At 39.8% G+C, this 14131-nt stretch overlaps 1 protein-coding gene across 1 annotated transcript; it reads left to right on the forward strand.

Annotated features, from left to right (window-relative positions):
* The first annotated feature begins 1326 nt into the window (after positions 1-1326).
* Positions 1327-7690, forward strand: yipf4 (Yip1 domain family, member 4). Its single transcript, XM_034122464.1, has 6 exons — positions 1327-1565; positions 3358-3511; positions 5121-5292; positions 6208-6285; positions 6368-6481; positions 6838-7690. Exons 1-6 carry the CDS (start codon positions 1508-1510, stop codon positions 6973-6975), a joined length of 714 nt encoding a protein of 237 aa, XP_033978355.1. The 5' UTR covers positions 1327-1507; the 3' UTR covers positions 6976-7690.
* Positions 7691-14131: the final 6441 nt, after the last annotated feature.

Raw genomic sequence — 14131 nt, forward strand, 5'->3', positions numbered from 1 at the left:
CTGGTCAGCTTTCTGTCCCCAGAGTCAGAACTAAACATGGTAAAGCAGCGTTCAGTTATTATGCTCCAAATATCTGGAACAAAACTCAATTCACTTTTAAAAAACTCAATTCACGTACTTGTACTTTTTAATGTACTTTTTATTCATGTATTTTTTCTTTTAATGTTTATTTTATTCTTTTTAATGACTGTTTTTAAATGCCTTTGTCTGAATGTCTTTCATTTTTGTAAAGCACCTTGAATTGCCTTGTGTTGAAAGGTGCTATATAAATAAACTTGCCTTGCCTTAAGTAAAAGTAGAAGTACCAGAGTGTAGTAATACTCTGTTACAAGTACAAGTCCTGCAATCATATTGATACTCAAGTAAAAGTACAAAAGTATTGGCATCAAAATATAGTTAAAGTAGCAAAAGTAAAAGTAGTCATAGCTTTGTGAAGCACCTTGAGATGACGTTGTTTTTAAAGTGTGCTATATAAATCAAATGTATTATAGTCATTGTGCAGATTGGCCCATTTCAGAATAATATATATGATATGTTTTATAATTATTGATGCATTAAAGTGGTTTTATTACTTTGTATACTGCAGGGTAGCTTGTGAATTTACACCAGGTGTAACTAAAGTGAATTAAGAGTTGATTATATTTCACATTATTAATCCTAGATAGATAGATAGATAGATAGATAGATAGATAGATAGATAGATAGATAGATATCATAGATAGACATCATAGACAGACAGACAGACAGACAGACAGACAGACAGACAGACAGACAGACAGACAGACAGACAGACAGGCAGGCAGACAGACAGACAGGCAGGCAGATAGAGAGATGGATATATAGAAAGTATTTTTTTTTCACTGTACAATATTTAATTTTATATTCTGTTCTTGTGTTTCTTATTATATTTACATGAATATAGACTCATGCATTTACTTGGTCACTTACAACATTCTCAGCATTACTTAGACAACTGCCTACATTTTTTCTGACATGTATAGTTTACTTCATCTGCATTACTTGCACATTGGTCTTGCAATATATGCACTATTTTATTTCCACGTTGTTTCTTCTTGCACTCTTTTATTGTTTTTTAAATGTGTTTGATGTCCTATATATTGTGTTGCATTGTTGGAAAAGCTTGGGACTTGAGATTTTTATTGCCACATATCTACCCTGTAGTAGCTACTGTGCATATGACAATAACGCTTTTAAATGCATCATAAGACGCGTCTACTTTCTAATACAAAATGCCCATATTCCAGCTTTGTGTCACGACTTGAATGCATCATAAGACGTGTCTACTTTCCCAGCTTCCTCTGCACTTCCTGCTTTCACCGCAGAGGAGAAGTGGGACTGAACGAAAACAAAATGCGATAGTTTAACTTCACTGATGAGCTGGGGTCAATGACAGCGTTAACAACGCTACTCGGCATAATTCACCGACCTCTTATTTAAATGTCATATCTCTTAACCTAAGGCGTGTGGCATTAATATAACATTAAGCATGCAGTTTCCTCCCACCAATGGAGACTTTACGTTCGTCTCTTCGACAGAGGCTGAAGGTAGGCTAACCAGCAGAGCTCCACAGCTAGCAGGCCTCAACAGAGCTAACTATTCACCAGCACTATAACGTTGTGTTATTTTCTTTATTTGTTTAACTTTAACATAGCGCAATTACCAACCTACGAATTCATTCAGACACTGTTTTTTGTAATATTTAACACACTATTTAAATGTGCGAGCTATCTTTTAGCTATGCGAATGAGTAGCCGATTGATACGTGTCGTTCACTAAGCTAGCTTACAAACACCATTAAAACAATGGAAGCTTTATTTGATATATCTCACTGTTCAGGTGATGTTGCTATTAAAGACACACGTTATCCTTCAAATATAGCTCAATGACCATGCACAGTACGAAGATGGCCACAATATAACTTAAGTCCCACTCTTGTTTACACTGGCCACCACCTGACGTAGTGTGGGGGGTTCAGTGGTGTAAAGTAACTAAGAATATTTACTCGAGTACTGTACTTAAGTATCATTTTGTTGCTACTTTATACTTCTACTCCACTACAATTCAGATGTAAATGGTGTACTTTTACTCCACTACATTTATTTAGTACCTTTAGTTACTTTACAGATGTGGATGAATGATGTGAAATATAATCAAGTGTTAAATCCGACTTAAGTTCCACCTGGAGTAAATTCACAAGCTACCCTGCAGTATACAAAGTCATTCAAACTAGCTGCACCTTTACCAGCTTTGAGAACACTTTCATGATCAATCATTATAAAACATATCATATATATTATTCTGAAATGCACCAATCTGCTACTACTTTTACTTTTGGTACTTTTAACTATATTTTGATGCTCATACTTTTAGAATAGAATAGAATATAATCGGAGGGATGAAACCCCTCTTTAACGGTCACACATGCAGAGCACACAGCACACACAGTGACATGTGTTCTCTGCTTTTAACCCATCCTAGTACCAGGAGTCTAGTACTAGGAGCAGTGGGCAGCTATACAGCGTCCGGGGAGCAATGGGAGTGGGGGGATGTCCGGTGCCTTGCTCAAGGGCACCACGGCAGGGCCCAGGAGGTGAACTGGGACCTCTCCAAGTAGCAGTCCACACTCCATATTTAGGTCTGTTTGGGGACTTGAACCGGCAACCCTACGGCTCCCAGTCCAAGCCCCTACTGACTGAGCCACTGCCGGACAATTCTATTTTTACTTGAGTAACATTTTGAATGCAGGACTTTTAGTTGTAACAGAGTATTCCTACACGTTCTACTTTTACTTCAGTACAAGAGTACTTCTCCCACCTCTGGGGGAGGTAAGGCCAAATTAAATATACAGTAACTAAAACAAACATAACATAAAATAGACTCTTTATGAGTACCGAGAGTAGAGACTAAAGAAAGAACTACATTATTAATTTTTTTATGAATAGATGCTGTACAATGATGGTACTATACTGTTAGATAATCGAGATGGTGTCTTTAAATTGCCTTTCTTTGTGCAAGCAACAGTACAAGCCCAAATATATTCAATTTACAAGTAACGGCAGCAAACACTCACATTAATTATGATTGATAACCTGATGGTTTCAGCTTTAGTTCAGGTGGAAGTTTTTTTTCTTCTCCAGTACTGAGTGAGATAGTTATTTTATCAAAAGGGAAAATATAAGGGGGGGAAACTGATATTAGTGGGTCTTGCGCAAGATGGATTAAAAAATTGAAATGCCAAAACATTCATACTGTGTCGGCGGTATTTCTTCACACATCCTAGTGCTTAATGTTTTCCTTGTGCCACACCACTTAAACAAGCAAACATGTTTTCCACAGAGCTCAGCGGCACCATCAGTGCTCCGGACGTTAAGCTGAACCTGGGCAGTGACAACGGTAAAGACCCGTACGCCACCACCTTCCTGAGGCAGCGAGGCTACGGCTGGCTGCTGGAGGTGGAGGAGGATGAGAGTGAAGAGAGCAAACCTCTGCTGTGAGTTAGCTTTTTTAAACTTATGCTTTTTTAAATGCAGATTTATAATTTGAGTACAGGCTTTTTGTTATGGATCATCTGATCCCAGCCAGTGGTAGTGTTTGAGAATCTGGCTGTAGCTCACACAAGTCTTTTAATGGCTGCTACAAACCTTCATCAGAGTAACAGGGACCGCCTGTATACCAAGTGAATTCAAATGATCATGCATCTCTAGGTACAATTAGTCTTTCATTTAACACTGGTATCAGCAGGTACAGGACATTACAACAGCAAGGGTAACACTAAGGGCGTCTCTGCAGTCAACTGTACTGCAAACCAGTCAGTGCGGTTTGGTTCAGTCGCCATTGTTGAGAGAGGTGTGCTGCGTTCAGGACAGGCAGCTAGGCTAGCTCTCAGAGTGGAGTCAGGTTAGCAGTAAGCCATAAACGTAATTGTGAATATTCAGTATGATTCGTCAGAGAAAAGATTTTACAGCTCCTTAAGAACAAAGCACGACTCTGAGATGATTCGCTTTTAACTCTATAGGCGCATTCACACCGCAGTGCTTTTCCCACAAAGGTTCATCAGTACTTAGTTCATGAGAACTCTTTAGTTCTCATGAACTAAGTACAGATCGCGTTCACACCGGAATAAGTCCCTGGGGGAGGATTAGGCAAATGAAGCCGCTGACGTCACTTCGTCTTCTTCTGCTTTGGGTTTACTGGCAGGCAGCAAACAACTTCACGGCGTATACTGCCGCCCAAAGTCCCCGGCCGGAAGTCCCCGGAGTTGGGGACTGGCTTCAGTAGAAGCTGCTGGGACTCCCAGCAGCTTCTACTGAAGCCTTCAGAGTAAATCACCAGAACGCCGACACCTCCTCATCTCCACCGCTCCCATGTTTTCTTTTGTGTTGCCATAAGTTAGTCTCTCTGCGTTTGTGCGCTGGGCTAATCAGACATAGGAACCTTTTTCTCCCACGAAAGTACCTGCTCTCTAGCAGGGACGGAAAAGGGGGTAAAAAAGGTTCTGATGAACTCATTTTAGTTCCGGCTCTTTTTGGTGTGAACGCGGCATTTCGGAACTATATCGGAACTAAAGTGGGAAAAGTACTGCGGTGTGAACGCGCCTAAAGATACAGTGTTACTCCAGAGCAGTCTCCACTGTCTGTCCCCTCTGTAACACAGAGATATTCCTGTTTTAACGAACAGATAAGTGTTACTACTGAAGACGTCTCATTAACGCTACCTGTCATTTCAATGATTTTCTGTGGGTTGTTCACTACTTAACTGAGCAGCTCCACTGTTAGGATGGAGAGTCATGTGCACAGTTGTATTGAATAAGATATTGTTTGATTATCGTCACAGAGGTTAGGTGACAATTAGTTTTGATACTGATTTTAGGGGATGTCTCCCAGCCCTATGAAACAGTCATTGAACAGTGAGTCACAGAGGAAAGGTGCTGCTGCTGAACCACTTATAAAGCATGTTTTACTTTATGCCACATCCCAATTATTATCAACACCAAAAAGTGTCTGATGTTAGACGCAGAGACAAGTGACAGGTACATATCTTACATTAAGAAACAGCTGGACGTCAGCTCTGTTGATGAATGTTGTTGTGTCTGTGTGAAGGGAGGAGCTGGACATCGACCTGAAGGACATCTACTACAAGATCCGCTGTGTGCTGATGCCCATGCCGTCCCTGGGATTCAACCGGCAAGTGGTCAGGGACAACCCGGACTTCTGGGGCCCTCTGGCCGTGGTGCTGCTCTTCTCCATGATCTCCATCTACGGACAGTTCAGGGTGAGAAGGACACAAGGATGAGACCTGTGTCATCCCCATTCATACATTCAGTATGTTTCCCACACTGTTCCACTGCAGGACACACCTGTAACCTTGGTCCTTCCATAATATGAATGTTCTGCTTTTTATATTTTTCTCTTTATTTTACCGACTGGGAATACATAATGAGCCCACAGCGAGTTGAACTGTAAGAGGCTATTTGTATGTGCGGTTTGGCAGTTAAAGAAAATGGATGTGAAAAAGAGAACAGTACTTCAGAATTGGGGACATTGTTTCTTTCTGAATCAAGGGCACTGCTTAGGCTAGAACAATGATCCTATCAGTTTTCGGTTTCATCTTTTCATTTCCCCATGTTCTGTCCCTGTGGGGGTGTGAAACACTTTTTCTCGATGTGATGTCTTCTTGGTCCATACAAACCCAGTAGTACAATGATGGTGACCTTTTATTTTAAGATGTAATCAACCAATCCTTGTTTCGATGTAACAAAACATCTGATCAGCCAATATAATATAGCCAATATCTGAAAGTCCCCGAAAATATCATTTCTATTTGTGTCAGCTCCTGAGAAGTGCCGAATGTATCCTTTAGGAAGGCGTCCTTAAAGCGTGCAGAGGACAGTGGACACAAAGACACAATCTGTGGTAGTTTAGTTCCTGCAGTGGAAAAGAGCTATTTCCTCACTCACTGTTCAGAATCAAATACAGCAGAAGCTAATGAATGCTCATCTGTTTCATTCTTAAACTACATTTCGAAAACTTCAAATTGAAGACATTATACTGAATTGAAAGTCATATTTGTGGAGCTGTTCCTTGGTACCTATTGTTGATATATATAATATGATATGCATGTCAGTGAGTTGTTATAGCAACACGTTTTCAGTGCTGATGCTAAACTCTCAAAGCTTTTATTTGGCAGGTCGTGTCTTGGATCATCACCATCTGGATATTTGGCTCACTAACTATCTTCCTGCTGGCTCGTGTTCTGGGTGGGGAGGTAAGCAGCGGACACACAGTCATCTCCTCAGTCAGACATCACTGGACCTGTTCTCATGGAGTCCCTTTGTTCTTCTGCGCAGGTTTCCTTCGGCCAGGTTCTTGGAGTGATCGGATATTCTCTTCTGCCTCTCATCGTTATCGCTCCTCTACTTTTGGTGATTGGAGGGTTTGAGATGGTTTCTACACTAATCAAAGTGAGTCAAACGTGCAAAATGAAGGTTCTGAGTACTTTCTGAATTCTGTGAGGATAAATGGCACCGAAGAAAACCTGTTTTTGGTATAAGAAGATGATTATTGTTTGTAAAACACTTTTTTTATTATTGAATTTTCTTTTATTGGTATTTTGTTTTTTCCAGCAAAGGACAAAAGTGAACAATAATTCAAAAGAGAAAACTCAAAACAACATAAATGATTAACAATAATGGACATGTGAAATTGTAGTTAAACCCAATGTAGATTTGAACAACCTCTTGCTTTCTGACTTATGTGGAACATCTCAGATTGATGAATACATGTCATATTTCTGGTATTGTGTGCTCCTGTCTTTCAGCTGTTCGGAGTGTTCTGGGCTGCGTACAGCGCGGCGTCACTGCTCGTCGGAGATGAATTTAAAACCAAGAAGCCCCTCCTCATATATCCCATTTTCCTTTTGTACATCTACTTCCTATCATTATATACTGGTGTGTGACTGGATGAGTTTCACTTTTGGACATTTTCATGGACATGGACCCTGGAGCATGGGGGAGGATGGCTCAAAACAATGGAACGAGATTTCTTTTTAAAGTTGTTTATTTCTTTTTTAACTCTGTTAAATTGTAGAAGGTGGGGAGTAGGAAATATATATAATTGTAAATAGGTGTCCCTTGTCTTTGGTCAATAAAATGCGTATGCTTTTACAGCTTAAACGTAGCCTAACCCCTTAAACAGGATGCAGACGTCTCGTAAAACATCAGCAAGAAGTTACAGGGTTATATATTAGTTACATTATTTCATTTTTATTCATCATCCCTATGAAGAATTTGATGCCACATTTTTGTAATGCATATATTCATGCTTAAAAAAGAATTGAAGAAAAGAATGGGATGGTATCAAAAAGAGATGGTTTTGCATAACTTTTTCATTGCTATGCACTGTAATGTACAATGAAAACTCCATTTATGCTTTTCAGTTTTCACGGTCGTGTTTTCATTTCAAACCTTTATTTAACCAGGTGAATCCCATTGAGATCATCGATCTCTTTTTCAAGGGAGACCTGCAGCAGTTTTCTTAATTTATGGATTTCAGCAGCTGACGTGGGTCACTATGTGGTGCCTTGTTTTTTCACCCCTGTTCCCATTTAATACAGAGACCTAATCATGATCAATAATTACAGTAAATGAAAAGTTATTTGTTCCTTCAAAATCTGATATTTCCTGACTGAGTTTTTAAAATGATATACAGTAAGCGCAGTTGGCCACACTAATATATTAAACAGTTGTGTATACTGTAACAGGTTAGATTCATCCCAAACATCCCATTAAAAACTGTTAAGTCATGAGGTAAATGTCACTTCTGAGATGTCCACTATGGGGCGCTAGAGAGCAGTCACTAATTCCCCTGTTGCTGTACAGTACCAAACAAATGTTTGGACACCTTCTCATTCAAAGGTTTTTATTTATTCTAATATGTTTCTACTTTGTAGATTAATACTGAAGACATCACAACTATGAAAGAACACATATGGAATGATGTAGTAAACTAAAAAGTGTTGAACAATCCAGAATAGGATTTATACTTTCGATTCTTCAAAGTAGCCCCCCTTTGCTTCTCTCAATCAGCTTCATGAGGTAGTGTCCTGCGTGGTTTTCAATGAACAGTTGTGAGTCAATGTGTGGAATGACTTGCCTTCTTAATGTGTTTGAGAGCATCAGTTGTGTTGTGCAGAGGTAAGGTTAGTGCACAGTGGAAAGCCCTATTTGACTACTGTTGTAATCCATATTATGGCAAGAACCAGTCACCTCAGTAAAGAGAAGCGACCGTCCATCATCACTTTAAGAAATGAAGGTCAGTCGATCCGGAAAATGTTAAGAACTTTGAATGTATCCTCAAGTGCAGCCGCAAAAACCATCAAACGCTATGCTGAAACTGGCTCTCATGAGGACCCCCCCCCCCCCCCGGGAAAGGAAGAGCAAGAGTTACCTCTGCTCAGAGGATAAATACATCAGAGTTACCAGCCTCAGAAAGCACAAATGAAAGCACCTCAGCCTAGAGCCCACATAAATGATCACAGAGCTCAAGCAGCAGACAATCTCAACATCCACTGTTCAGAGGAGACTGCGTGAATCAGGCCTTCATGGTCCAATTGCTGCAAAGGTCCACTACTGAGGATGAACAAGAAGAAGAGAATTGTTTGGGCCAAGAAACACAAAGAATGGACATTAGACAGTGGGAATCTGTACTTTGGTCTGATGAGTCCACTGTTGAGATTTTTGGTTCCAACCGCCGTGTCTTTGTGAGACGCAGAGAAGGTGAGCGGATGGTTTCTGCAGGTGTGGTTCCCACCGTGAAGCGTGGGGGGGGTTGGGGGGTGACACTGTTGGTGATTTATTCATTTAATTTGAGTAACTTTAACTTTTAACATACTACAGATGAGGATTGGGGCAGCCGAACACAGTCAGTGCATATCTAAATAATAATATAGTACTGTACAATCCACAATGTACAAAAGTCAGGTCAAAGAAAATAAAGACATTGTTAAGATCGTAGATGTCTATAGCAATCCAATTTGTTTCCAGTATTCATCCCCCTTCTCCTGTTGTGGTCATTGTTGGTGATTTATTCTAAATGTAAGGCACACTTAACCAGCATGGCTACCACAGCATTCTGCAGCGCCATGCCATCCCATCTGGTTTGCTCTTACTGGGACCATCATTTGTTTTTCAACAACACAATGACCCCAACCACACCTCCAGGCTATGTAAGGGCTATTTGACAAAAAGGAAAGTGATGGAGTGCTGCGTCAGATGACCTGGCCTCCACAATCACCAACTCCATCCCAATTGTGGTGGGCTAATGGATAGTGAGGTGGGCTGAAGATCGGAAGGTTTTGAGTTCAAATCCCGCCAGGAACACCACCACTAGTGTGCCCTTGAGTAAGGCACTTAGTCCTTAGTTACTCCAGGGAGAATGTCCCTGTAATTGGTAATTGTAAGTCGCTTTGGATAAAAGCGTCAGCTAAATGAAATGTAATGTAATGTAATTGAGATGGTTTGGGATCAGTTGGACCTCAGAGTGAAGGAAAAGCAGACAAGTGCTCAGCAACTCTGGGAAGTCCTTCAAGACGGTTGGAAAACCATTCCAGGTGACGACCTCATGAAGCTGACTGAGAGAAGCCAAGAGTGCAAAGCTGTCATCAAGGCAAAAGGGGGCTACTTTGAAGAATATAAAATAAAATTCATATTCTGGTTTGTTTAAATTTGTTTTGTCAACTACATAATTCCATGTGGTCTTTCATAGTTTTGATGTCTTCAGTATTAATCTACAATGTAGAAAATAGTTTAAATGAATAAAAACCTTTGAATGAGAAGTTGTGTCCAAACTTTTGATTGGTACTGTTTATCGACTGTGGAACATTTCAATCAGGAAAATCAAATGATCTTGGTCATGTTGCTACGGCTGTGATTCAATATGAACATATGTACACCTTTTATCTCGAATGTGACATTTGGGGCAGATTGTAGACAATGTAGAGTTCCCTGTTTGTAAAGCTTCCTGTGTCATGGTAAAACATACACATAGCCTTCACACAACAACAAGAATCCACAAAAAGCATGAAAGCTCAAGGCCAAATTTGAAATACACTGTTAATAAACTCTATGAGTTTAGAAAGATTCCAAACAGTAATGGAGGATCCCATTCGAATTTTTTTTTTAAATGTTTGAATGGGATCTTATAGATAAGAGCAATAGCACCAACTTATAACTCCCCGGGCGTCATACATAATGGCAGCCCACTGCTCCTAACACTAGGATGGGTCAAATGCAGAGAAACCGTTTCGTTACATAGTACCTGTACTACGTAATGACAATAAGTTGAATCTTCTTCATAAACTTTAAAGCCCAATCACTGCAGAACTTTGCAGTTTCTGCCCCTTCTAAAGTGTGTTGCAATTTTGATGAATCCCAATCCCAAACCCCTAAAAAACATTCACCTGGAAGGACCATTGGACCCTTTCACTAAAGAATGGTTTTCATTTTGTAAATGATTGTCCCCTACAACGATAAAGCTGGGTATGCTTTACGGTGCTTTACCATCCGTTCTCAGTGTCGTCGCTGTTTTCCTCATAAATCTTTCAGATTGGGTAAAATTATAACATTTCGGTCCACTGAAAATGTCTTTCCGTTATCACCCTCTTGTGTCACATCTGGTTCCATAAAAACAGATTGGGACGGCCAAAACACCAACCTCAAGGCTTCCAAACAGTAGTCCAGCCCAGGGCCGGTTTTTGGCATAGTTTTTGGCGCCAGATCTGGGGGGGAAAACATAATTTTGATCGTTGGCGCTCATCCTAATTTTCGTCCTTGATGTAACAACATTCATAATTAAGTAAATGTAACACCCTTTTCACCCCGGTTACACTTTTCATTTGCCCTGTACGATGGGCGCTGTAAGTGATGAAAGTGGGGGATGTCATGTTGGCTTATCAGGCGCCCGCAGCTCACAGCCAAAGTGCCAGCGAGCGAGGGAGAGAGAGGGAGAGAGAGGGAGAGAGAGGGCGCACCGGTACCGGGGCTTGTTGTTATTAGCATCTGGTGCTAGCTTCGCTAACGGATATAAGAAGATGTTTCTACAACAAGGTGGAGGAGAGCTCTCCGGAGTCCTGTCAGACTGAGAGGCTCAGGGAGGTAAAGGACTCTGAGTGTTTAGATAGTTAACTTTAGTCTAAGTTATCTCAGTGGGTCTCAAACATTTTTATCACAATTTATGTAAACAAATATTTCCAAGGCACGCCTTATAATTATTGGGATACACAGGTTTGCAATCATTCCAATACTATAGGACAGTAAACCAAAAATATCATTTAAAACTGGAGAGATAAAAAAATATGCACAAATAAATAAATAAATGTTAACTAGGTAAAATAAGATATGAATGAACAAGAAAAATAAAATACGTTACATTTATTTGTTATTGGCTATGGTAGGTTATTGGTTATGTTCACATACTTATTTGATTATTAAAATGTAAAACGATCTTTTTCATATGGGTGTTTAGAGTTGTACCCCCTAGATCAGGTCTCAAGTAATTGTGTGCTCAAAGTGCACCAGATTGCGCTAGCAAAAATCTCGCCTAGGGCAGCAAATTGGTTAGCACCGGCCCTGGTCCAACCTCCTGTAGGCCTACCGTCTATGCTCCTGTCCTAGTGGTAAGCCAATTCCATATACAAAGAACATAGATCACTTGGACACAGGTAGTTTTACTTAGGAAGATGCTACTGAGTTCTCGTCTTGTGTATAGTGACTGTAAGGTTTCATACACACAAATCCTTGAAACGGAGAAACATATAGCAGGTGAAATCAGTGGAGGATGTCATTGACTCATTACATTTAATTATACCAATCAGCAGCAATTTGAAGATTTTGAAGCAATTTGATATGAAAGGGCTAAACTCTTTCAGTGCAATCTATCAGTTTTTTTGTTGAATTTAATGGCTAAGGTACAAGTGAAACGGGGGGGGGGGGGGGGGGGGGGGGGGGTTCAGTTTTAGAAGGAATATTTATAGACTTTCTTCTGTCCTGATATCAATGGGGGGCTCTTTTACACCATTTTGGAGCCAGGATTGCAAACATGTTTGTATTGAGGGGTAATTGGGTCCAACTCGCTGTGAGGGAGCAGCAAGCTTATTGGCTGATGCAGAGTAAAGTGCACGTGCTGGAGTGAACTATGGTTTAACCATGGGCTAGATCCCTTCTCAGGCCAATACATCAGCAGAGCGCTAAGAGCAACAACATCAGTCTGAGAGATTAAATAAGCAGGATATAGAGGTGAGCTTCTTCCTGTTTATTTCCCTTTCTTTCAATTTTCAGGATTTTTTTTTTTGTACATTTTTTTTAAAATTCTCTCTCAGTTTCTGAACAATACAAAACATTCTACAGCAAATCCACAACTGTGGTGGGTCTCATCAGCAACAACGATGAGACCCACTAGGAGGAGTAGTATGAAGCTGCAGCCTCGGAGGCTGCACTCTCAGGACCACACTCTCAGGACCACACTCTCAGGACCCTAGTTGTTTTGCAACATCGCCACCTAGTGAGCAGGAGACATGAATATGAACGACAACGCAGAGAGTGTGAGTAGTGTGAAGTGCTTTTAAAGTTTTATTTGTTTAACATTAATAACAATTCCGGTGTCTTGAAATGAAGTGTGATTAGCTAACATTAACTATGATAGTCTTAAGGCAATACAAACAAACATCTGTTAGCTTATGATAGCTTCTAACAGTATTAAAGGCACTAAAAACAATTATTTGTTAGCTATAGCTTTCGGCAAAAGCTAATGCTAATAGCATTAGCTTCATTAGCATATTTGATTATTTGTTTAATGAAACTGTAGTGTGATTTTGGCAAGCCCAACTAGGTGTCCTACATTAATTGTTGATTTAATCACTAATTACAGTAAGAGTGTGAGTAATGTGAATCATGTTGTTTGTTTAAAGTTAACAGCTAAATGTCATCTGTTAGCCTATGATGACTCGCTGCAAAACCAACTGTTAGCCTTTTTGTTTATTTGTTTAATGAAAACGTATGTTATGGTTATGTTATTTAGCAGAGGCTTTTATCCAAAGTGACTCACAAAAAACATAAAAGAACCATAATTAACATTAGATTATCAATACAAATAGTTACACAGTCAGTTACATTACTTATTACATTTTTAACAGGGTAATTAGTCATCTGTAACCTACATTTAAAAAAAGTAAACTTCCCAACCCTGATCATTAATTATAGTCAGCTAATTAATTAAACTTCAAAGGATGACAAAAGCATGTCAATATGATCTGTCTGTCCGCTACATTAAATCAGCAGTAGCCTAATATAAGTTCTGTCTTCAGTGTAAATGCTTCTTTAATAGTCATTGTATTACTATTTGAATTCATTGTAAATAATCTTAACTGTGCTGACTGCCTGTTTACTGTTTATCAGACAGTCTCATCATTTTGACATGTTTTGTAATATTGCATGAGGTGTTTTAGTCAGTTATTATGTCGGTCTATTCTGTAGGTTAGAATCTGTCGTGTCAGAATCTAACAATTAGGCCTAATTTATGTCTGTCTGTGAAAGTATTTCAAAACTAACTAACTGACTAAGAGTAAGGTCAGCTAAATTAAGGAAGGTTTTGTTGTTTTTCTGTCTGAATTGTAATTTTCTTATGACATTCTACTTCAGGTGTCGTCAACTGGAATGTCTTCTCAGAGGGACACAAAAGGGAATTTCGGAAGGAATACCAAATTTCCAGGTGCTTTTACTGCGACAACCTTTATAAGGACGTTGGCACAGGCTACCGGGGAAGTGGACGGCGAGGAGTGTTGCAGGGTTTTTACTCAGAAGAGGGCTTCCCGGGGTACTGCAGCTGGAGCTGTTGTCTGGTGGTTGAGGGAACAGCAGACCCCGCCTCACCCCAGTGAACAATCCACAGTGCCCAATAAATAAAAATGTATGCACTGAAATTCCTCTCGTCAAATTGCATGTTTATCTTTTGCAGCCTGGTGCATAAACACACTAACAGTTGTTTTTGAGTAATCTAGCACCTCTTCAAAGACACATTTGATTTGATTTATTTCGAACGTGTAATACAATAAAAAAAAT

The sequence above is a fragment of the Trematomus bernacchii genome, unplaced genomic scaffold (genome assembly GCF_902827165.1).
Source record: "Trematomus bernacchii unplaced genomic scaffold, fTreBer1.1, whole genome shotgun sequence".
Classification (NCBI taxonomy): domain Eukaryota; kingdom Metazoa; phylum Chordata; class Actinopteri; order Perciformes; family Nototheniidae; genus Trematomus; species Trematomus bernacchii.

Excerpts from the sequence above, each read along its gene's own strand:
- yipf4 (XM_034122464.1), top strand. The coding sequence starts at position 1,508 with ATGCAGTTTCCTCCCACCAATGGAGACTTTACGTTCGTCTCTTCGACA. Across the intron at positions 5,293-6,207 it reads CCATCTACGGACAGTTCAGG|GTCGTGTCTTGGATCATCAC; the intron begins GTGAGAAGGACA and ends TTTATTTGGCAG. Across the intron at positions 6,286-6,367 it reads CTCGTGTTCTGGGTGGGGAG|GTTTCCTTCGGCCAGGTTCT; the intron begins GTAAGCAGCGGA and ends TCTTCTGCGCAG.